The following is a 23,250-nucleotide window of genomic DNA, read 5'->3' as shown; positions in this document are numbered from 1 at the left end:
CGAGTAACACTTTTATTTAGGTTGTCTTTTTAATTTCACTAGAACTTTCCTCTTGTGTTACAATTCCAAAATATTGATGTTAAGTGATTTGCTCTGGGTCACAGTAACTAATCATTGGCAAAGGATTTGAATCCAAGCCTTCTGATTCTCAAGTGCAGTGCTCCATTGGATCTTAACACATTCTACCTGAAAGAATAAATGACATTTGCATAGAGAATTTGCTCTCCTGAAGAGTGCTCTGGTAGGGAAAGCTCAGCAGAATACTGCGGAAGACACATGTTAAGCATATCCACCTGCTCGAACACCTAGTGATGAGGGTGTTTCCCAGGTGAGAAGCTGCTTGGGGTAGTGGATGGGTGGGGAGTCAGCCAGTAACTGCCAATAAAGCTAATAAAATTACTCTGGCAAGGTTCTTGACTGCTCTGAATCTGGTTTTCAAATGAAAAAATATTTGCCTTCCTTACCTCACAAGGGTGTCAGAAAGACCAAGTGAAACAATGTATAAGAAAAAGAATAGTACATTATAAAACAGTGTGCAAGTATATGTAAGCAGAAGGACAGGTGTATTTATCTTATCTAAATTATACATTTTCAAAGTAATTACGAAATAAAAGTCTTTTCACTTTTAATCCTTTACTCCTTCCATCACTCGTTTACTTGTAGATAGTACTGGACCCCTTCTGAAAGTCTTACCTGTAGATCTTTATGTGGCCCATGGAGTAGAGCAACAAGAAAGGACTTCATGGATTTTTTTTCTTTTTCTTTTCTCACTTCATTTCTTTTTTTGATTCTAGATGATTAAACCAGATATTTTTTCTTTTCCATTTTCCATATAATTTAAAAGGACACATGTTAAAATCAGAACTTTTGTACTTAACCTTAATATTCTTATAGTAACTAGTATGTTGAATAGATTTCTTGCCAATGGCAAAGAACTTTCTTTAAAAATCTGACTTCCTTAAAGACTAGTTATATAATAAGAACCCTTAAATAGATAGAGTTCTGGAGACTCCAGGTAGCAGATATCTCGTTTCTGTTAGATAAGTAGTTTCTTTTTTCTCTCCCGATACAAATGCCTTCATTTGGTTAAGATTGACCATTTAATGGTTGCACTTTGTCCATCTTCATCAAGTGAGATATGATAAGCTTTAAAATCCAGATTTAGAGGACATCAGCTTTAAGGATATTCTAAGTCAGACCTTCAGTCTGATTTAGGCAATTTGAGTCTCTTGCTCCAAGCAAAGTGCCTAGCTCATTAGGCCCCAGTGTGTGCTTACTGAACGCGGCAGTTCCTTTTCTGCTTCCCTTTAAAACATGTACATGCTGTTTTCCTTTTGAACGTTTAAAATGTTTTCTCCACTTAGAAACTTAGAGCTAAGACAAAAGAAATAACTTCGTTACTTTTTTTCTTTTCTTAAACATTTTATGTATTTATAGTGGTTTTCCTTGTTAACCTTGTTATTTTTTATAATCTCCTTATGAATAAAATTATATACTGATGTAGTAGGAAATGAAATTTATTATTTGTCTGGACATTTATTATTACTTAATTTATTTATTTAAAAATCCTCACTCGAGGATATTTTCCCATTGATTTTTAGAGAGAGTGAAAGAGAGAGGGAAAGACAGACAGAAATATCGATGTGAGGGAAACACATTGATCGGTTGCCTCCTGCAAGAGACCCGACCTGGGCCTGTGCCAAGGAGGATCGTGCACCCGAGGTACGTGCCCTTGACCCGAATCGAACCAGGGACCCTTTGGTCTGCAGGCTGACGCTCCATCTGCTGAGCCAAACCAGCTAGGGCTGCCTGGACTTTTAGTAATCTGTTTTAACTTGTTTGAATTTCTCATCAGAATCATTGTCACTAAAAATAGTAGCAGTGATCCTTAAATTTTTTCAGTAGATGATATATTTAGAATTTGTTCCATTGTTCCAGAAGTGCCTTTCTAATAAATGCTGAATGATTAGAGCTTATTTTTATTCTAGATACTAACTTTTTCTAAACTTATTCCAGAAACATACTCACTGCTGTTAGTTTTGCAGTTAGGATTTAAGGAAGATGCTGACCTGGTGATTGAATTTATTTGGCATATTTATAGAATTAAAGATAATAGGATATATATGAAACTTTTTTTTCTTAATCTAGTATGATGAATTAGTTCCTGCTTCTCTAACAACAAAATATGGAGGATTTTATATCAACACTGGCACTCTACAGTTTCGCCAAGCTTCAGATACTGAAGAAGAAGATATTACAGATGACCAAAAGCACAAACCATCCAAAGTGAGTTTATTCGAAATTGCAACAGTAATGATAGCATTCAATTAATAAGATATGCTTTTTTGACTTTTACTTGTGCTTTACACTGTGACTAGAAGGGAAAGTAAATTGCTAACCATTCTTTAATGAATCCATAGTTAATTACATGCTTTAAAGTAAAATTATGTAAATATGGGGAAGTGATATTTACATCACAGAACTATATTTTAAAAATTTATCTCTACATATGTTGTCTAATAATCTGTTTCTGGGATATGGTTAAATTTCCAGGATATATGTTAAATCTTGGTATAGAAATGTCTATTAATAACCATTACTTTTTCTAAGATACAATTTGTAAAGCAAATTCTATAGAATATATATTGTATTTGGGAAATGGAGAGAGTGTTCTTAGATAAGTGTTCTTTGAAGTGTGGCAAAGATGTACCAAAATCACCAAAATGTTTGTTAAAAATACAGGGTTTAAGGACCTATCACAAATAACTGAATCTAAACTGGGGTGGGAGTGCTTGTGGACCCCAAGAATCTGCATTTTCTTTTTTATATGTTTTTTTTTATTTCAGAGCGAAGGGAGAGGGAGAGAGAGAAATAGAAAACATCAGTGATGAGAGAGATTCATTGATGGGTTGCCTCCTGCACACCCTCTACTAGGAATCAAGCTGAAACTCGGGCATGTGCCCTGACCAGGAATCAAACTAGGGCCTCCTGGTTCACAGGTTGATGCTCAACCATTGAGCCATGCCAGCCGGGCAAAATCTGCATTTTCAAAAATTAATGCAGACTGAAATTTGAGAAAAAACACTGCCTTTGGTGCTGAATTACTAGCATCAGAGAAAAGCGTTGATACTTAGATAAGTGATACATTCTTTTATCATTTTGCAGATTCCTAAAATAAAAGAAGATGGTATTGAGATGAAGAAGCGGAAGCGGAAAGAGGAAGGGGAAAAGGATAAGAAGCCAAGGAAAAAAGTACCCAAACAACTGGGGTATGTGAAATTAAACATAAGAGAACTGTTGTGACAGTGTGACTAGTTCTCCTTTTAGAAAAATATATTTAGCATTAAATAATGTAGCTCAGCTGGGTCTAATTTAATACAGTATTTATGAATACCAATGACCTATTAACTTACATTTTGATAATATTGTATTTATTAGTAAGTAGAAGGGTTTGTCATCTTAGAGCAGGGGTGGGGAACATCCGGCCTGTGGGCCCTTTTAAGGCCCTCAAAATCATTTAGTCTGGCCCTGCCAAGGCATTCTGGGTGAGTTAATTAAATGTTTGACCAAATATAGTAGGCTAATTTTTTTTTAGGGGTTTGTATAAAGGGTTGAAAATTTTATTTTATTTTATTTTATTTTATAGCAGGCTAATTTTTAAGTTGATAATTTTGTATGGCCCACGAATAATGTTGTAAATATTATGGCCCTTGGCAGAAAAAAGGTTCCTCACCCCTGCCTTAGAGCCTCACAGTGTATTAGATCAGATTTAGAAATTGGTTCATTAAGTATTTTGCTTATTACAACATTTTACCAATAAGAACCAGTTTGAAAAGATGGTATAAACATTGAACAAATGATTTTAATCTTTTTGTACTAAAACTAAACTTAGTTATCTGGAGATTGAGGATTGGCAGTAGTCTATATGTAAACGAGTTATATTGTGTTAATATAAAACAGTCATTTATTTACCTATCCTTAACACTTGTGAATTTAGCTAATGATATTGCCTCTAAAAACCAAGTTAAAATTTCTCAGAAACCATCAGTCATAAGAAAAAAATGTTTGTACCATCTATAATAATAAAAGCTTAATATGCTAATTAGACCAGACGTCCTTCTGGATGACCTTCCGGACAAAGCCGGGGCTGTGAGGGAATCCCAGGTGCCTGCCCAAGGCCGAAGGAAAGCGCGGTGCCTGTGGGCAGCTGGAGGGAAGCCTGGGTCCTGGGTGCCAGAGGGAAGCCGGTGCTGGCAGCAGGGGGAAGGAAGGCCTACTCTTGCACGAATTTTGTGCATCGGGCCTCTAGTGTAATCATAAAATTACCAATTGCCCCATCTCTCTATGGCTTTTTTAAAATACTAAGGAAGAGCCCTAGCTGGTTTGGCTCAATGGATAGAGCGTCGGCCTGCGGACTGAAGGGTCCCAGGTTCAATTCCGGCCAAGGTCACATGCCTGGATTTTGGGCTCGATCCCCAGTAGGGGGCGTGCAGGAGGCAGCCAATCAATGATTCTCTCTCATCATTGATGTTTCTATCTCTCCCTCTCCCTTCCTCTCTAAAATCAATAAAATACTTTTTAAAAAAAATACTAAGGTGCAGAAACTTGTGAGAGGCTGGATATTTCTCCCCTCCTTACCAAGGCAGGTACATCTGAATTTTGGGCTATAGATATCCAAAAATTTGAGATAGGGAGGTATTTATACCCTCCTGAGTATGAGATTATAGTGACATTTGAGTTAGTAAGAAGTTGTTAAGCCCTGGCTGCTGTGACTCAATAGGCATTGTCCTCTACACTGAAAGGTTGCAGGTTCAGTTTGTGGTCAGGGCACATGCCTGGGTTGTGGGCTTAATTCCCAGTAGGATGTCCCAAAAAAACATATGCACACTTTGAATAATTATAAAGGCAGTGTTTATTAAAATACATTTTGTTTTCAAAATGTAATAGAAATGAGCTGTTACAGTGTGTATACATTTTTTTTGTGACACCCTGTATATATAACTAAAGGTTGTTTTAAATGATTATTATTTACTAGAGGCCTAGTGCATGAAATTCATGCACTCGGCAGGGTGTGGGGGGGGTCCCCTCAGCCCGGCCTGCACCCTCTTGCAGTCTGGGAGCCCTTGGGGGATGTCTGATTGACGGCTTAGGGGAGTGGGCCTAAGCAAGCAGTTGGACATCCTTAGCACTGCCATGGAGGCGGGAGAGGCTCCCGCTACTGCTGCTGCACTTGCCAGCCATGAGCCTGGCTTCTAGCTGAGTGGAGCTCCCCCTGTGGGAGCACACTGACCCCCAGGGGGCAGCTCTTGCATTGAGCGTCTGCCCCCTGGTGGTCAGTGCGCGTCATTGCGACCGATCATTAGCCAAACATTAGCCTTTTATTATATAGAATAAGTAAAATTCTTTGGGAATAAAAACTATACACAATGCTTTTTATTGAATTTACTAGAGGCCCGGTGCTTGAATGTGTGCACGGGAGGGGTCTGGCCAGCCCCACCCCTATTGGGGTGGGAGGGCCCGATCAGGGCCAGGCCGGCTGGGAGGAGGGTTCGCAGGTTGTTGGCCGGTGGCCCCGCACCCATCGGGGTGGGGGGACAGATCGGGGGCCGGGCCAGTCAGGGGGAGGGGCTGCGAGAGGTTGGCCAGCCAGCTCCAGTCTGGGGGAGGGGCCACCCCACGTTCAGGCCAGTTGGCCAGCCGCAGTGCGCATCATAGCCACCAGTCATTCTGGTCGTTCCAGCATTCCCAGTTGCTTGGCTTTTATATATATAGATAATTTTCTCAAATTTATGATCTATTCATTGAGTAAATATTTGTTAAGTACCTATTGTATACCAGGCACTGTTCTGGTTGTGGGTATATATAACAGTAAATGAAACATGGGCCTACCTTCAAGATTCTAATAATCTTTTAGGTTCTATAAGTACACATCTATCTATACTAATAGAAGAGTAATATGCTAATTAGACCGGGAGACCTTCCAGACGTCCTTCCAGACAAAGCCATGGTAGTGGGGCTGAGGCAGAGGCTGTTAGGGGCGATCAGGCTGGCAGGGGGGAGGCAGTTGGGGGCAACCATGCCAGCAGGGGGGGCAATTGGAGGTGAGCAGGCTGGCAGGGTTGGCAGATGGGGGTGAGGCCAGCAGGGGGGGCAGTTGGGAGTGAGCAGGCCGACAGGGGGGACAGTTGGGGGTGAGCAGGCTGGCTGAGGGGAGCATTTGGGGGCTATCAGGCTGGCGGGGTGGGGCATTTGGGGGCTATTAGGCCGGCAGGCAGAGTGGTTAGGGGCAATCAGGCAGGCAAGCAGGTGAGTGGTTAGGAGCCAGGGGTCCCGGATTGCGAGAGGAATGTCTGACTGCCGGTTTAGGCTGGATCCCCAGGGATGTTCCCCATGGGATCCCAGATTGGAAAGGGTGCAGGCCAGGCTAAGGGACACCCTCCCTCCTGTGCACAAATTTTGTGCACCGGGCCACTAGTAGAAACATATAAACCATAGAATTTAGAAAAGATTTTTGTCTAGCTGATTGCCTCACTACTGCTGTTCCTGGAATGGAAAGTGAAAAATGACCAGAAGGTAGTAGCAGATCAAATAGGATCTAGATAGAGAGCATGGTGATGGATGAAGGCTCACAGATTGATACACAGGATTTTGTATTTCTTTGGCAGTTTGTAGCACAGCCTCCTGGGATATAAGTTTGAAGGTGTACTATGTGGGTTTCTCTGGTTGTAAAGCAACTCTATTTTCAGCAGAAGTACATTTCTCTACTTGGTTAATTCTTTAGGTAACTACTTTATAGATGTGTTAAAGAATGTGAACAGTCCAAAAGGAATAGTAAGTTAAATTTAGTATACTTTAGTAAACCTGAGCTACTTTCATTTTGTTTCTGTTGACTTTATTCCTTTCATTTTCTTCACTCAAATGTTCACTTACTTATCTACCTTTCATAGGCAACAATCCAGATGATGATGATGAAGATGATATTGTAAAAGTATAATTTAACTAGAGGCCCAATGCATGAAATTCGTGCAAGAGTAGGCCTCCCTTCTCCCAGTTGCCAGCTGGCACCCGGGACCTGGGCTTCCCTCGCAGCCCCGGCTTCATCCGGAAGGTCATCCCAAAGGACATCCGGAAAGACATCTGGTCTAATTAGCATATTATGCTTTTATTATTATAGATAAGAGATTTACTTTCCTGCCTGTCAAATGATAATCTGTGCCTGCTTATTTACATGGGGCTTTAATCTTGAAAATCATACATACCCTAACTGATTACTTTTTTTCTTCACAGAGTTGTAGCTCTGAATTCACACAAATCTGAAAAAAAGAAGAAACGTTACAAAGATTCTCTTTCTCTAGCTGCCATGATACGAAAATTTCAGAAAGAGAAGGATGCATTAGAGAAGGAGTCTAACCCTAAAGTCCCAGGGAACTTAATGACCGCCTCTTTGAATAAACCCCCCTCCGCTGCTGTAACATTGGGAAATGATGTCTCAGACTTAAACATGAACAATGCTGATCCGGACCTCCCCATTTTTGTTAGCACAAATGAACATGAACTGTTTCAGGAAGCTGAAAGTGCCCTAAAGATACTAGATGATATTGACTTTGACAGATTATTGGATGCTACTTCCGATGGTAGCCCCCTCTCTGAGTCAGGAGGAGAGAATGGAAACACCACCCAGCCAACCTTCGCCTCTCAGGTTATGCCCAAGGTGGTACCTATACTCCCAGAGGGTTTACCTGTCCTTCTTGAAAAACGTATTGAAGACCTCCGTGTAGTAAGTGGAATAATTCTCTTGTGTTTGTTTGTTTTTGTGTGTGTGTGTGTGTGTGTGTGTGTTTTTTACTTGTTGCACAAATACAACAATAAATGTATTTTTAAGACAAAAATGCTAACTGACAATCCCAATACTCATATAAGCAACATATAATTTCTTTTTAGTTTTTTGACTATGTGCATAAACATTTGATTTCATTTATTTTATTTATACTTATTTAAGTATAGTTGGTAATTATATTAGTTTCAGGTCTGCAATATAGTGATTTGACATTTATATACCTTATGATGTCTTCACACTAAACTAAGTCTAGTAATCATCCATCACTATGCAAAGTTATCATAAAATTGATGACTATATTCACCTTCACCTTTTTCACCTATCCCCACCTCCCTCAGCTCTGGCAACCCTCAGTTTGATCTTTATTTCTATGAGTCTGTTTTTGTTTTGTTTGTTCATTTGTTTTTTTATATTCTCCATATAAGTGAAATCATATGGTATTTGACTTTGTCTGACTTAATTCCACTTAGCATAGTAACCTCTAGGTTTATCCTTTTGTCTCAAATGGCAAGATTTCATTCTTTTTTATTGCTAAATATTTCATTGTATATATGTATCACATCTTTTTTATTCTTTCCATGGACACCTAGGTTGCTTCCGAATCTTGGCTATTGTAAATAATGCTGCAGTGAACATAGGATGCATTTATCTTTTTTAATTCATGCTTTGAATTTTTTCAGATAAATACCCAGAAGTGAAATTTCTGGGTGATGTGGGTATTTCTGTTTTTAGTTTTTTGCGTAATTTCCATACTATTTTACACATAGAGGTCCCACCAACAGTGCACCAAGGATTCCCTTATCTCAGCGTCCTCACCAACACTTGTTATTTTTTTACTTTTTTGATAATAGCCATTCTGACTGGTGTGATTTGGTATCTCATTATGGTTTTGTTTTGCATTTCCCTGATGATTAGTGATTTTGAGCATCTTTACATGTTGGTTGGCCATTTGTATGTCTTCCTTGGAGAAATGTCCTATTCATGTTCTCTCCCATTTTTTGATCGGAGTGTTTATTTTTTTATCTTGAGTTGTATGAGTTCTTTATATTTTGGATATTAACCCCTTATTGGATATATCATTTGCACAAATATATTCTGCCATTTAATAGGTTGTCTTTTCGTTTTATTGATAGTATCCTAAAAAGCAGAAGCTTTTTAGTTTGATGCAGTCCCATTTGCTTATTTTTATGGTTGTTGTTCCCCTTCCTTGAGAGGACATAGCCAAAATGATATTACTATGACTTATGTCAAAATTTACTGCCTATCTTTTCTTCTAGAAGTTTTATGATTTCAGGTCTTATATTTAAATCTTTAGTCCTGTCCCTGTCCTGGTAGTTCATTTGGTTACAACATTGTCCCAATATACCAAGGTTACTTGGGTTTGATCTCTGGTCAGGGCACATAAAAGAATGAATGCGTAAGTAAGTGGAACAACAAATTGATGTTTCTATCTTTCTCCCTCTCTCTCTCTAAAAGAAAAATAAATGAAAAATAAATAAATAAATAATGCCCTAGCCAGTTTGGCTCAGTGGATAGAGTGGCAGCCTGCAGACTGAAGGGTCCCAGGTTCGATTCTGGTCAAGGGCACATGCCTGGGTTGTGGGCTTGATCCCCAGTAGGGGGCATGTAGGAGGCAGCCAATCAATTACTCTCTCTCATCATTGATGTTTCTTTCTCTCTCTCCCTCTCTCTTCCTCTCTGAAATCAATAAAAAAATATTTTTAAAAATGTTTTGTTCAATTTGCGTTTATTTTTGTATATGGTATGAGGGAGTGGTCCAATTTGTTTTGCACACATCTGTTCAGTTTTCTTAGCACCACTTATTTTTGGGTTCTCTATTGTTTCATTGATCTTTGTGTCTGTTTTTGTGGTAGTACCATACTGTTTGGTTATTGTAGCTTTATAATGTTGTTTGAAACCTGGGAATGTGTTACCTCCAGCTTTGTTTTTTTTGTTTTGTTTTTCAATAAATTCAGCTTTATTAGTGATGTTTATATTTATAATTTGTTAAAACATATTTTTTATTGATTTCAAAGAGGAAGGGAGAGGGAGAGAAAGATAGAAACATCAATGATAAGAGAGAATCATTGATCGGCTGCCTCCTGCACACCCCCTAGTAGGGATGGAGCCTGCAACCTGGGCATGTGCCCTGACCAGAAATCAAACCATGACCTCCTGATTCATGGGTTGACACTCAACCACTCAACCAGTGAGCCACAGCAGGTGGACTAGTATGGACATTTTAATGGTATTAGTTCTTCCAGTTCATTAGCATGGTATATCCTTTCGTTTATTTGTGTCCTCTTTAATTTCTTAAGTGTGTAAAAGTTTTCTGAGTATACAGGTCTTTTACATCCTTGGTTAAATTTATTCCTGAGTATTTTACTATTTTTGATGCAGTTGTGAATAGGATTGTTTTCTTAATTTCTGCTGATCATTCGTTATTTGTGTATAGAAATGTGACAGACTTTTGTTATTATGTCATCTGCATATAGTAACAGTTTTACTTCTTTACAATTTGGATGCCTTCTATTTCTTTTTCTTGTCTGATTGCTGTAGCTAGGACTTCCAATAATATATTGAATAATAGTGGTGAGAGTGGGCATTCTTGTCTTGTTCCTGATTTTAGAGGAAAAGCTTCCAGCTTTTCACCATTGAGTAAGTTGTAGCTATGAATTTGTCATATGTAGCTTTTATTATGTTGTGCTAAGTTCGCTCTATACTTACTTTACTAAAATTTTTTTCATAAATAGATGTTAAATTTTGTCAGATGAAAAAAAAATTGTCAGATGCTTTTTCTGCATCTATTGAGATGATCATATTTTTATCCTTGGTTTTGTTGATTCAGTGTATCGTGTTAATTAATTTGTGGATATTGAACCATCCTTGCATTCCTGGTAACCACTTGGTCATAGTATGTAATATTTTTACTGTATTGTTGAATTTCATTTGCTAGTATTTTGTTGACAATTTTTATATCTATGTTCATCAGTGCTATTGGCCTGCAGTTTTTTGTTTTTGTAGTGCCTGTCTGATCTTGGAATTAAGATAGTGCTGGCCATGTAGAATGAGTTCCTTTCTCTTAAATTTTTTCAAGGATAGGTATTAATTCTTCTTTAAGTGTTTGGTAAAATCCACCTGTGAAGCTGTCTGTTTCTGAACTTTTGTTTTTTGGGTGTGTTTTTTTAATATATATTTTATTGATTTTTTACAGAGAGGAAGAGAGAGGGATAGAGAGTTAGAAACATCAATCAGCTGCCTCTTGCACAACCCCTACTGGGGATGTGCCCGCAACCAAGGTACATGCCCTTGACCGGAATCGAACCTAGGACCCTTGAGTCCGCAGGCCGACGCTCTATCCACTGAGCCAAACCGGTTTCGGCTTTGGGGTGTTTTTTAATTACTGTTTCAATATCACTAGTAATTAGTCTATTCAGAGTCTGTTTCTTTTTGGTTCAATCTTAAAAAGTTGTATGTTTCTAGGAATTTATCCATTTCTTCTAGATTGACCAATTTATTGGCATATAATTTTTCATACTATTCTTTAATGATCCCTTGTATTTTTGTGGTGTTGATTGTAACCTCTTCTCTTGCATTTCTGATTTTATTTATTTGGGCTCTCTATTTTCCTTGATGAATCAATCTGGCTAAAAGTTTGTGGATTTTGTTTATCCTTTCAAAGAACCAGCACTTAGTTTCATTGATCTTTTCTATTGTGTATTTTTAGTCTCTAAATCTTACATTTCTGCTGTGATCATTATTTCCTTTCTTCTACGTATTTTGGGTTTTGTTCTTTTTCTAGTTTTGGTATAAAGTTAAGTTGTTTATTTGGGATTTTTCTTTCTTGAGATATGTATTATAGCTATTAATTTTACATATTAGAACTGCTTTTGCTGCATCCCATAAATTTTAGGGAGTTTTGTTTTCATTTTAATTTATCTCAAAACTAGAGGCTGGGTGCATGAAATTCGTGCATGGGGGGATATCCCTCAGCGCAGCCTGCACCCTTTCCAATCTGGGACCTCACCGGGATCGGTCCTAAACAGGCAGTCAGACATCCCTCTCACAATCCAGGACTGCTGGCTCCCAACTGCTCGCCTGCTTGCCTGCCTGATTGCCCCTAACCACTTCTGCCTGCCAGCCTGATCACCTCCTAACCACTCCCCTGCCAGCCTAATCGATGCCTAACTGCCCTCCCTTGCCAGCTCATCGCTCTTAACTGCCCTCCCCTGCTGGCCTGGTCACCCCTAACCTCCTTCCCTTGCCAGCCTGGTGGCCCCTAACTGCCCTCCCCTGCCGGCCCGATTATCCCTATCTGCCCTCCCCTGCCAGCCTAGTCACCCCCAACTGCCCTCCCCTGCAGGCCTGGTCACCCCTAACTGCCCTCCCCTGCAGGCCTGATCATCCCTAACTGCCCTCCCCTGCAGGCCTGGTTCCTCCCAACTGCCCTCCCCTGCTGGCCTGATCGCCCACAACTGCCCTCCCCTGCAGGCCTGATGCCCCCTAACTGCCCTCCCCTGCAGGCCTGGTCACCCCTAACTGCCCTCCCCTGCTGGCCATCTTGTGGCGGCCATTTTGTGTCCACATGGGGGCAGCCATCTTTGACCACAGGGGGGCGGCCATCTTGTGTGTTGGAGTGATGGTCAATTTGCATATTAGTCTTTTATTAGATAGGATCTTTTTTAATTTCCACTTTAATCCATTGGTTGTTAATAGTTAATAGCATGTTGTTTAGTCTACATGTGTTTGTGTTTTTTCCAGTTTTCTTTTTGTAGTTGATTTCTAGTTTCATATCTTTGTGGTCAGAAGAAGATTTTCTATTTTCAATGTTATTGAATTAATTGACACTTGTTTGTGGCCTAATATGTGATCATATTAGGCCTGATCAGTCTTGGAGAATATTCCATGTGCACTTGAAAAAACTGTGTACTCTGGGTTTTGCATGAAATGTTATAGGATTGTCTATTAACTTGATCTGATATGACATTTTATGTCGTTATATTAATCTATCTCTGATTTGCCCAATGATGTTAGAGGAGTATAAAGTCCACTAATATTGTATTGCTGTTAATTTCTCCTTCTATGCCCATTAATATTTGCTTTATATATATGTTTTTTAATATATTGATTTCAGAGAGGAAGGGAGAGGGAGAGAGAGAGAGGTATCCATGATGAGAGAGACTCATTGATTGGCTGCCTCCTGCACACCCACTACTGGGGATCGAGCCCATAACCTGGGCATGTGCCCTTGACTGAAATCGAACCTGGGACCTTTCAGTCTGCAGGCCATTGCTCTATCCACTGAACCAAACCGGCTAGTGCTGCTTTATGTATTTAGATGCTCCTATGTTAGGTGAATAGATATTTACAATTGCTGTATCTTCTTGCATTGACCCATTTATTATTATGTCTCCTTTTATAGTCCTTATTTTAAAGTCTGTTTTGTCGCATATAAGTATTGCTACCCCAGCTTTCTTTTCTTTTCTATTTGCATGTAATATCTTTTTACATCCCTTCAGTTTCAATCTGTGTGACTTTTTATCTAAAGTGAGTCTTGCATAAGCAGAACATAGATGGCTCTTGTTTTTTATTCATTCAGCTACCCTAAGTCTTTTGATTGGAACATTTAGGCCATTTACATTTAAAGTAATTCTTTAAAAAAAAAAAAAATATATATATATATATATATATATATATATATATATATATATATACACACACACACACACATATATATATATATATATATATTATTGATTTTTTACAGAGAGGAAGGGAGAGGGATAGAGAGTTAGAAACATTGATCAGCTGCCTCCTGCACACCCCCTACTGGGGATGTGCCTGCAACCAAGGTACATGCCCTTGGCCGGAATCGAACCTGGGACCCTTGAATCCACAGCCAATGCTCTATCCACTGAGCCAAACCGGTTAGGGCTAAAGTAATTCTTGATAGGCATGTACTTATTGCCATTTGTTGTTGTTGTTATTTGTTTGTTGTTGTTGTTATTCTTTGTTACTTGTCTTAATCTCTTTCCTTTTGGTTTGCTGGTTTTCTCTAGTGTTTTGTTTGGGTCTTTTGCTTTTCATTATTCTGTATTTTTTGTGTTTTTTGTTTGTGTTTTTTTTTTTGGTTTGTGGTTACCATGAGGTTCATATATACCAATCTGTATCTATAGCAATCTATTTTTTTTTACTCTTTATTAAAGTATTGCATAAGTCTTCTTTTCCCCCCATTGACCTCTCCCCAGCCACTCCCACTCCCTATAGCAGTCTATTTTAACCTGATAGATGTTTTAGTTCAAGCACATTCTTTGAATTTTAATGCTGAGTTTTGTCCACTTATATTTCTTTTCTTTTGTTTAATTTATATTTTTTATTGATTTGAGAGAGAGAGAAAAAAACACACATCAATTTGTTGTTTCACTTATTTATGCATTCATTGGTTAATTCTTTTTTATTTTATTTTTATTGATTAAAGAAAGGAAGGGAGTGGGGGGGGGGAGAGAGAAACATCAATGATGAGAGAGAAATCATTGATTGGCTGCCTCCTGCATGCCTCACACTGGGGACTGAGCCCGCAACCCGGGCATGTGTCCTGACTGGGAATTGAACTGTGACCTCCTGGTTCATAGGTCAACGCTCAACCACTGAGCCACGCTAGTCGGGCCCATTGGTTAATTTTTATATGTGCCCTGAGTGGGGATCAAGCATGCAACCTTGGCATATCAGGATGATGCTCTAACCAACTGAGCTACTCAGCCAGGGCAAATAGGAAATACATTCTTAATCCAATAACAAAAAGTTCTAAAAACAAAACAGCACTAAAGATGTCTACATAAATACGGACAAGTTTTTCTGTTTACTGAATTTGTCCCCTCATTTGGCATATTGGTTAATATTGGGGGAATTAAACATATAACCAAAGACACAGTATAACCTACAGTTTTGTTCATCCAAAAGTTTTTTTATTTAATCTTCTCAACTACTCCAAGTTTGAGGTATAGGTATAATTTTCTTCTTTTTTCTTTTTATTGTTAATCTTCACCTGAGGATATTTTCATTGATTTTTAGGGAGAGTGGAAAAGAGAGGGAAAGACAGAGAGAAACATCGATGTGAGGGAAACACGTCGATTGGTTGCCTCCTGCACAAGCCCCAACCAGGGCCCAGGCTGGGAAGGAGCCTGCAACCAAGGTACATGCCCTTGACCAAAATCGAACCTGGGGACCCTGTGGTCCACAGGCTGATGCTTTATCCACTGAGTCAAACTGGCTAGGGTGTATTGTTTTCTTTTTGTGGTTGAGAAACTTAAATGGAAGGTTAAATAGCTTGGTCAAGTCCAACTATTAAGTGGTGGAGCCAGAATTTAAAATAGGTTGGCCAGATTCCAAAGTATATCCTTTTTGCTATTCCCATGTTGCCCCTCCCCTAGATGCTTTATAGGTTTTAAAAAGTGCTGATGATGTGATCCAGGTTTTCCAACATGTAATTGATAATAATTGCTATTGTTTACTTAGCAAATGCCTTACTGTGTATTGAGTGGTCACAAGGCACCATTTACCACTGAGGAGACCTTGCCCTGACTGGGTTTAGTATACTTTACATACTGTATAGTCAGTCTAATCCTCCGACAATCATGTGGGGTAGGTAGTATTCCAAGGTTCAAAAGGTTAAGTGATTTGGCCATGGCCATGTAATTTTTAAGTGGCTGAAGACATATTTCAAAGTGAAGATTTAAAGGCAGGACGATCAAGCTCCATAGTTTGCACTTCCTCTGCTGTGTTACATGTAATTCATTCTCATTTAATAAACAAAACTGCTTAGTAATGAATGTGTTTTAATCTTGTAAAACTCTGTCATATTTCAGATACCAAAAATTGTAATTTTTCTCTGTAATAGTCATGCCAAGATTAAGAAGATTCATTTTATTTACTGATGTCTATGAATTCTCCATATTTTTTCTTTGAAGTAGGAGATGGTGTTTTTTTCTTCAAGAGATGAGAATTCATCCTTGTGTCTGTCTCATGAGGAGTTCTTGTTGCTCTTTTCTCGCTTTGAAAGATTCTTCCATTGTTCAGCCTCTTGACATTTTGTTTCTCTTTCTTGAAGTTTAGTTTTCATTCTGGCTTTCTTCCTATATTTCTACTCTCTACACATACCAGGCTGCATCCTTTCTAAGAAGCGCTGAGACACATCTCAGAAATTTTATTCTTCTATTTACAGCATGTAAAATTGTCAAATGCTTGCTAGATTGGCAGAATCAGCAGGGTTGATATTTTACATCTCATGGAAGTTAAGATAAACTGTTCTTTGTGATTTCCCCAGTAAAATTGCTTATGGTAGATTGTCTTGGTTTGTACACTCTTTGTTTCTGGTCAGGCTGGTTAAGGTGACAAACATAATGATGAAAAGATTATCCTTAAGCTCATTGAATTAATTTTTGCTTATACCTAGGCTAATGTTTTCTTTGTTAGTATGTAATTAGATAGAACCCAGGGTGGCAGTGTTACACAGGAGAAGTCAGAACGCTTCTGGTCTAAGTCCTGGGTCCACCACTTCTTAGCCGTGTGATTTGGGGGCATATCCTATAACCTGTTTAAGATTTCGGTCCCTTGTTTGTAAAATGGGGGTAAAATACCAGTTTTACCAGTTGTTATGAGAATTTAACATGGTAATGGGTATAAAGTGTAGAATATGAGACACATTGTAAACAATAATGTCTGTAGAAAGTGAGGCATGTGCTTTCTGTTATCTTGGAGACCACAGCAAAAATTAATCAACAAAATACACAAGACAACCAAAACACTAAAAAATCTTACATGGAAATTTTGTGAATTCAGGAAGATGGAAAAAAATTAAATACAGAAATAGAGGGAAAGAATGGTATGTATGCCAAAATTGTTCAGCACTCTTTGATTGCCTCCTTATGCCAGGTACTAAATTGGGTATTAAGAATACAAAGTGAAAAAAATTATAGCCCCATCCTCAAAAAGCTGATTCTTTAGTAAATAAATATGGAAACCAATAATGTGTTTATTAAGGGTTATATTGTCAATTTTATGTTTCTCTAGGCTGCCAAACTTTTTGATGAAGAAGGAAGGAAAAAATTTTTTACACAGGATATGAATAATATTCTTCTGGAGTAAGTATTTTCTTCCTTGATTAAAATCCTTAAAAATTATTTAAACTTTAAGAATTTATTTAAAAATATAGTAGGCCTCGCCCTGGCCAGTGTGGCTAAGTTAGTCATTGTCCAGTGAACCAAAAGGTCACTGGTTTGATTCTGGTCAGGGCAGATACCCAGGTTGCGAGCTCTATCCCAGTCGTGCATGGGGGCGGCGGTAGGCACAGCTGATCGATGTTTCGCTCTCTTCCTCTCCCCTCTCCCTTCTTCTCTCTCTAAAATTAATAAAAACATATTTTAAAAAATAAAAGGTATATAGTAGGCTTCTGAAATGCAAATACTGAGTGCCTGGCTAGTCTCATACATTAGCTCTTCCCTTTCAGCCTCAAATGATGAACATTTGTTTCTCAGCAAAATTATGCTTCTGCATGTATTGGTTCTCTTGGACCCCTATGATAATCAAAGCTTCCAATATTATAACTGCCAGAGCAAGTGACCACTGTACAGGTTGAATAGTACTCTAGGTTTATATGTATACTAGAGACCCGGTGCACGAAATTCATGCACGGGGGGGCGGGTCCCCTCAGTCCAGCCTGCACCCTCTCCAATTCGGGACCCCTTGGGGGATGTCCAATGGCTGGTTTAGGCCCGATCCCGGGGATCAGGCCTAAACCAGCAGTCAGACATCCCTCTCACAATCCGGGACCGCTGGCTCCTAACTGCTCACCTACCTGCCTGTCTGATCGCCCCTAACTGCCCCCCCTGACTACCTCTGCCTGTCAGCCTGGTCGCCCCCAATTTCCCCCCTCTGCCGGCCTGGTTGCCCCTAACTGCGCCTCCCCAGCTGGCCTGGTCGCCCCACGCAGCCTGCTGTTCTGCTGTTACTGTGATGATGTCCCGGATAATTTGCATATTCCTCTATTATTAGTACACATTTAACCAACTTATATATGAAAACATCATTCTGTGATAGCTCTGTTTATATTAAATTTGGTATAATTTTCTACTACTTTTCAGACTTTGGTAAAATACATTATGAACTCTTAAATCCAAGTGGAAAGTATGTTTTAATTAATAAATCATGATTGTGGGATAGGATTGAGTCCACTATGGAAAAGATAGAAGTTAGATTTAGAAGGAGAGCGTGAAGGCTGATATATGATATAGATTATATTTAAAGTAGTGATAATTTCATACTCACAGTTTGATACTAATAAAGCTGCAGATTCTAATGTTGTGATCTCATAAAATATACTTATAAACCTACTAGTGACCTGGTGCATGAAATTTGTGCACATTAAAAGGGAATTAATTAGAGGAAATATTTTAATATTGCTATTTGCCCTTTCTCTATAATAAAAGTATCAGAGATTAAAGAAAATTAGTAAAATGTATATGAAAATCTTGACCCAGAGTCAAGTCCGCGCGCACCTTGAAATCGCGTGAGACCCAGACCCAGCCAGTCCCACCCCCATTGGGTGAGATCCAGACCCGGCCAGCCCCACCCCTGTCAAGCCCTGCCAGGTGGGGGCACAGCCTCAGGTCCCCCAGCCCAGGGCCAGGCAGGGGGCGCAGCCTCAGGTCCCCCAGCCCGGCACTGTGACGGGGGGCGTGGCCTGAGGTTCCTCAGGCCAGCACTGGGGTGGGGTTGCACCCTGAGTGAGGTCCCCAGCCGGGCGCCAGGGCGGGAGGGCGCGGCCTGAGGTCCCCCGGCCTGGCACCAGGGCGGTGAGCGCACCTTGAGGTCACTTGTCAAGCCCCACTGGGCAGGGGCCATGGCCTGAGGTCCCCTGGCCTGGTGCCGGGGCAGGGAGCGCGCCTTGAGGTCCCCTGTCAAGCCCCACTGGGTGGGGGGCGCAGCCTCCTGTCTCCTGCCCCGCCCGGCTCCACGCAGCCTCAGGTCCCTGCTGATTGCTCATTATGGGAACCCCGCCTCCGCTGTGGGTGCAGCCATCTTGTGTTACGGGAACCCTGCCTCTGCTGTGGGTGCAGCCATCTTGTGACTGCGTGACAGTTAATTTGCATATTACCTCTTTATTATATAGGATTGGCTTATAAATTTTGACCATTGGAAATTGGATATATAATTGACTGCAAGCAGAACTGCACCAAAAATAAAAAAAGTGATTCTGGGGAAAGCAGCAAAATTTACTTTTCTGATGAAAATAATGTGTTGGTGGTTCAGTAGCATCATATAGAAAGAAACAGAAAACCAATGTTTCTAATACTGTGATTTCTCTGTTAAATATATAATGAAGATAGTTTCTCAAGATATAAAGGATGGATTGGTTTGTTGGTTCTGATAACCATTTTAATTAATTGCATTCTCTTATGCTGTAGTACTAAAACTGTTTTAAGTCCCATGGACTTCATGAAACATACAACCTAGTATGCTACTTCTAATATGGTGAAATTTTGTTCCTATTCTTTATTTAATCCAGGGCTTTTCAAGTTGTTTCTGTTTGCCTGAGAGCAAGGCAAATGCTTCCTGTTGGCACCAGGTCCTTATACCCAGCTCCCTTAAAACCCCAGATTCAATAAATAATATAACATTTCTCATCAGAGCTGTCCCAGATTCTATTATCAGGGATCTGCCTAGCTCTTCTTTTTCTTTCCATTTGAAAGCCCTAAGTTTACTAGATCAGGTCCTTTTCCTAAGATGGAGACAATTCTTTTTTATTTTACTTTTCTGTAAGTGGGTATAACTACTAGTATATCTCCCCTGAGAGAATCAAAAGACCATCCTTGGGAAATAACATCTCAAATAAGCAGAATAGCAGCATTCCATTAACTGGCTTCTCTGTCAGTTCCTGTCATATCTATTCTAAAACATCCTCTAGTTTTTTGGAGCCCAACTACTTAAAAATTTTTTTTAATTTATTAATTTTGAGGGAGGGAGAGATGTTGATTTGTTGTTCCACCCATTCATGCACTCATTGGTTGATTCTTGTATGTGCCCTAACCAGGGATGGAACCTGCAACCTTGGTGAATTGGGATGATGCTCCAATCAACTGAGCTATTGGGCCAGGGCCCGTCTATTTTTTATTTCATAGAAAGTTTTGGCTCGGTGGATAGAGCGTTGGCTTGTGGATTGAAGGGTCCCAGGTTCGATTCCGGTCAAGGCACATGCCCGTGTTGCGGGCTCGATCCCCAGTTGGGGGTGTGTAGGAGGCAGCCAATCACTGATTCTCTCTCATTATTGATGTTTCTATCTCTCTCTACCTCTTCCTTCCTCTCTGAAATAAATTTAAAAAAGAAAGAAAGTATGCCTCCAATTCTACAAGCCGTAGTGTTTAGTTGAATTTTTTTCTCTTTTAGTCACTTTATTATACCACCCTGGCCTCTTTTTCCACTTTCCTGACCCAACATCCCTTATTTCTCTGGACTGAGTTGATCTTCTAAGGACATATGGTAGATGATTATTTGGTGTAGTTATTCCCATGAAGGTATTCAGGTGTATTGGCTCTGCCTCACCATTGCTTATGCTGGACATATAAAGAGACAAGTTTGTTGGAATAGAGTATCCTTTTACTTTTAGCCTAATGAATTTGACCTGGATCAACAAATACACAACATGCTGGCTTGATTTCATCCCCTATTTCCTCCTTTACTTCAAACTGACATTGCTAATAAAATCTCAATGCTTTGCCTATTATTCAAATTCAGCCTGACAATTCTGCTCAACAAATGCTTTAGGCAGGTACTACCAATCCTTTTGGATATTTGTCAGTGAGATCTGTCTTCCTTCATTATTAGATGCTCCTTTATAAAAAAAAAGGCTAATATGCAAATTGTTCCCTTGACTGGGATTTCGACCAGGGTGCAGGGCCGGCTGGCCAGCCAACTGCCTGCAGCCTCTCCCCCCGGCCGGCCGACCCTGTCCCTGATTGGGGGCGGGGCCAGCCTGCCACCTGCCTGAGGCCCCTTCCCCTGGCCAACCCAGCCCGATCGGCCCAATCAGGGCAGGCCGGCTGGACCCCACTCATGCACGAATTCGTGTACTGGGCCTCTAGTCTCAATATAAATGGGCTTACCAGTTGGTCTGCCTGTCTGTCTGTTTCTCTTTCTTTGAAATGAAGGTTAGCAAAGTGAAAGGGTTGATCACAAGCCACAGCTTTTCCTTACTCTCTTGAGGGGCTGCTTTGCAATTGGAGGAATCCCAAACAATTTTTGAAACATATTTCTAACCTGTTCCATACCAAGTCTTTTTTGGGTAACCCTAGAACTAGCCCATCTGAATTAAGTAGTTATTCAGGGACAAGAGGGATGAACACACCTCTTGTCTACTGTTAGTTAACACATCAACAGACTTTTGAATTCTTGCTTTAAGGTAAAGAGATATTTGGGATTTTGAATTTGGGTTATTGTTCCTTAACCTTTCTTCAGTTAGTAGTTTTCAGTGGTTGTATTATTTGAACAATATTGGTAGGATATCTGGAATACTTGAGGAAACTCCAGGAAATTCAGTAGATTCCAGAATTCATTTGGACTGAGTTTTTCTTTTATTAGTGTTTTAAATTTACTAAGAACGATTTTTTAAAAAGAGGAAGTTGACATGGTAGGAAGATGTGCCATTTATCACCTTTGGGAAAATGACTGTATTTCTAGAATTCTGTGTAGAAAGGATGATACCATAGTCGTTATCACTAAATATTCCTCAGTAGGAGAATCTTGTTTACAAAGATGGCTGTTGCTTCCACTACAGCTTTCCATGTTTCATTTCTTTGAAGCTTCTCCAGAGACAAAGGAGAGCCTTGTGTAGACAGGGATATAAAAGTGAGTTTCCAGCCTATTTACTCAACAGAACCCAATATGGTTCTCTAGTGCATTTAATAACAGATGGTCCCAGTATATTTTCATTCTTTTAGAACCTGTAGTGATCTCATGCTCATAATTTATTATCAGGTTCAAGGCCCATTATTAGTAACTTTCATGCATAGAAATCTGCCTTTGGATAGATTTCACTTAAAGAAGGAAAAGGAGCCTGGTAGAAAGTAGGAGGCAGGGCTCAAGAAAGTTCACCTCTTCAAGAGAACTTTGTTTCTCTGTGAAAATAACTGAAATTCACACTTTGGGTGCCAAGTGTTTTTAGTTGCTTCCAGCTACTTATGGAGACTTATAAGATTGGAATTCTTAGGAAAAAAAATATTAAAATGGATCTGTGAGAGATGTGTACTTAAATACACTGCTTAAGAATGGGGGTACATTCTGAGAAATGCATTGTTAAATGATTTCATTGTGCAAACCGGCTATTAAATACCTAGTTTGTAATGCAGGCACAATAAAATAAACAAAGATGGATGAAACAGTCTGTATGTGCAGCCAGAAAAGTTTCCTCTTTTGAATCTGAAATTTTCAAACAACTAAGGAAAAAGTACTCTGAGAACTCATATGTGACTCACTAGTATAGTAATTGCAAGGGGTGAAGGGAGTATGATATCTCTTTGAGGAAATGAACTTCTGGTTAATAATGGAGTTCCTGTGCTTTCTTTACCCAAAAATGTAGACTTTGTTGCAGCCATGAAAAATATTATTTGCCAGCTTGTTTGAGATTATATAAGTTCTCTGAAACTATGCTCATCGAAATTTTCTATAGCATCACTATTTATTAATTTATTTTCCTTGAAAAATACAGTCTAGAAAATCATGGAAATGTAAAATGAGAAAAGAATCACTTCCTTTGCCTCCTTGCTTGTCTGTTGCTACCTGAAAGAAATTCTTTACTATTTATTTGTTGTTGTTTTTGATCAGCATTGAGTTACAGCTGCAGGAACTAGGCCCTGTCATTCGAAGTGGTGTCTACTCCCATCTTGAAGCTTTTGTGCCATGCAATAAAGAAACACTGGTAAAACGTCTAAAGAAGTTACATCTTAACGTCCAGGTAAGGGGAGAAACAATGATATCTATATTGGGAGTTTTATCACCTGTAAAGAGGCTGGTTTCTTGTGGGGGATTTTGCATATTAATTGCTTTATAGTCATGTTGTATGAATATTAGTGGTACGTTGGATCCACTCAAAAAAATTACTTTTCAATAATTCACAGGTTTAGGTGAGAAATATTTTCTAAGGCATAGATTCTTGGACTAGTAAATTAACCTATTTCACAGCTAGCACAACTTTGCCTTCAACAAATAAACTGACGTATTTATAACTCAATTTTCTTATTCTGGAAATGGATCTCTACAGATATTATGCAGACCAATGGAAAGTATCACATGATTGCATGTATATTTAAAAATTATCTAGTCCATATTTTGCTAGATTCTCCTTGACTACAACCCCACTAAGT

General features: G+C 39.4%; 1 protein-coding gene across 3 annotated transcripts in view; it reads left to right on the top strand.

Annotated features, from left to right (window-relative positions):
- Positions 1-23,250, top strand: part of UBN2 (ubinuclein 2) — a 103,435-nt gene that overhangs the window by 27,778 nt on the left and 52,407 nt on the right. For all 3 annotated transcript variants that reach the window (XM_079785790.1, XM_079785789.1, XM_079785788.1), the window contains exons 4-8: positions 2,149-2,286; positions 3,166-3,269; positions 7,288-7,777; positions 16,907-16,977; positions 22,712-22,841. In XM_079785790.1, the coding sequence (XP_079641916.1) occupies positions 2,149-2,286; positions 3,166-3,269; positions 7,288-7,777; positions 16,907-16,977; positions 22,712-22,841 (933 nt within the window). The remainder of the gene's footprint in view (positions 1-2,148; positions 2,287-3,165; positions 3,270-7,287; positions 7,778-16,906; positions 16,978-22,711; positions 22,842-23,250) is intronic.

Source organism: Cnephaeus nilssonii (assembly GCF_951640355.1).
Source record: "Cnephaeus nilssonii genome assembly, chromosome: 12".
NCBI lineage: Eukaryota > Metazoa > Chordata > Mammalia > Chiroptera > Vespertilionidae > Cnephaeus > Cnephaeus nilssonii.
Note: the sequence above shows the minus strand (reverse complement) of the source record. Positions and strands in the feature narration are given on the sequence as shown.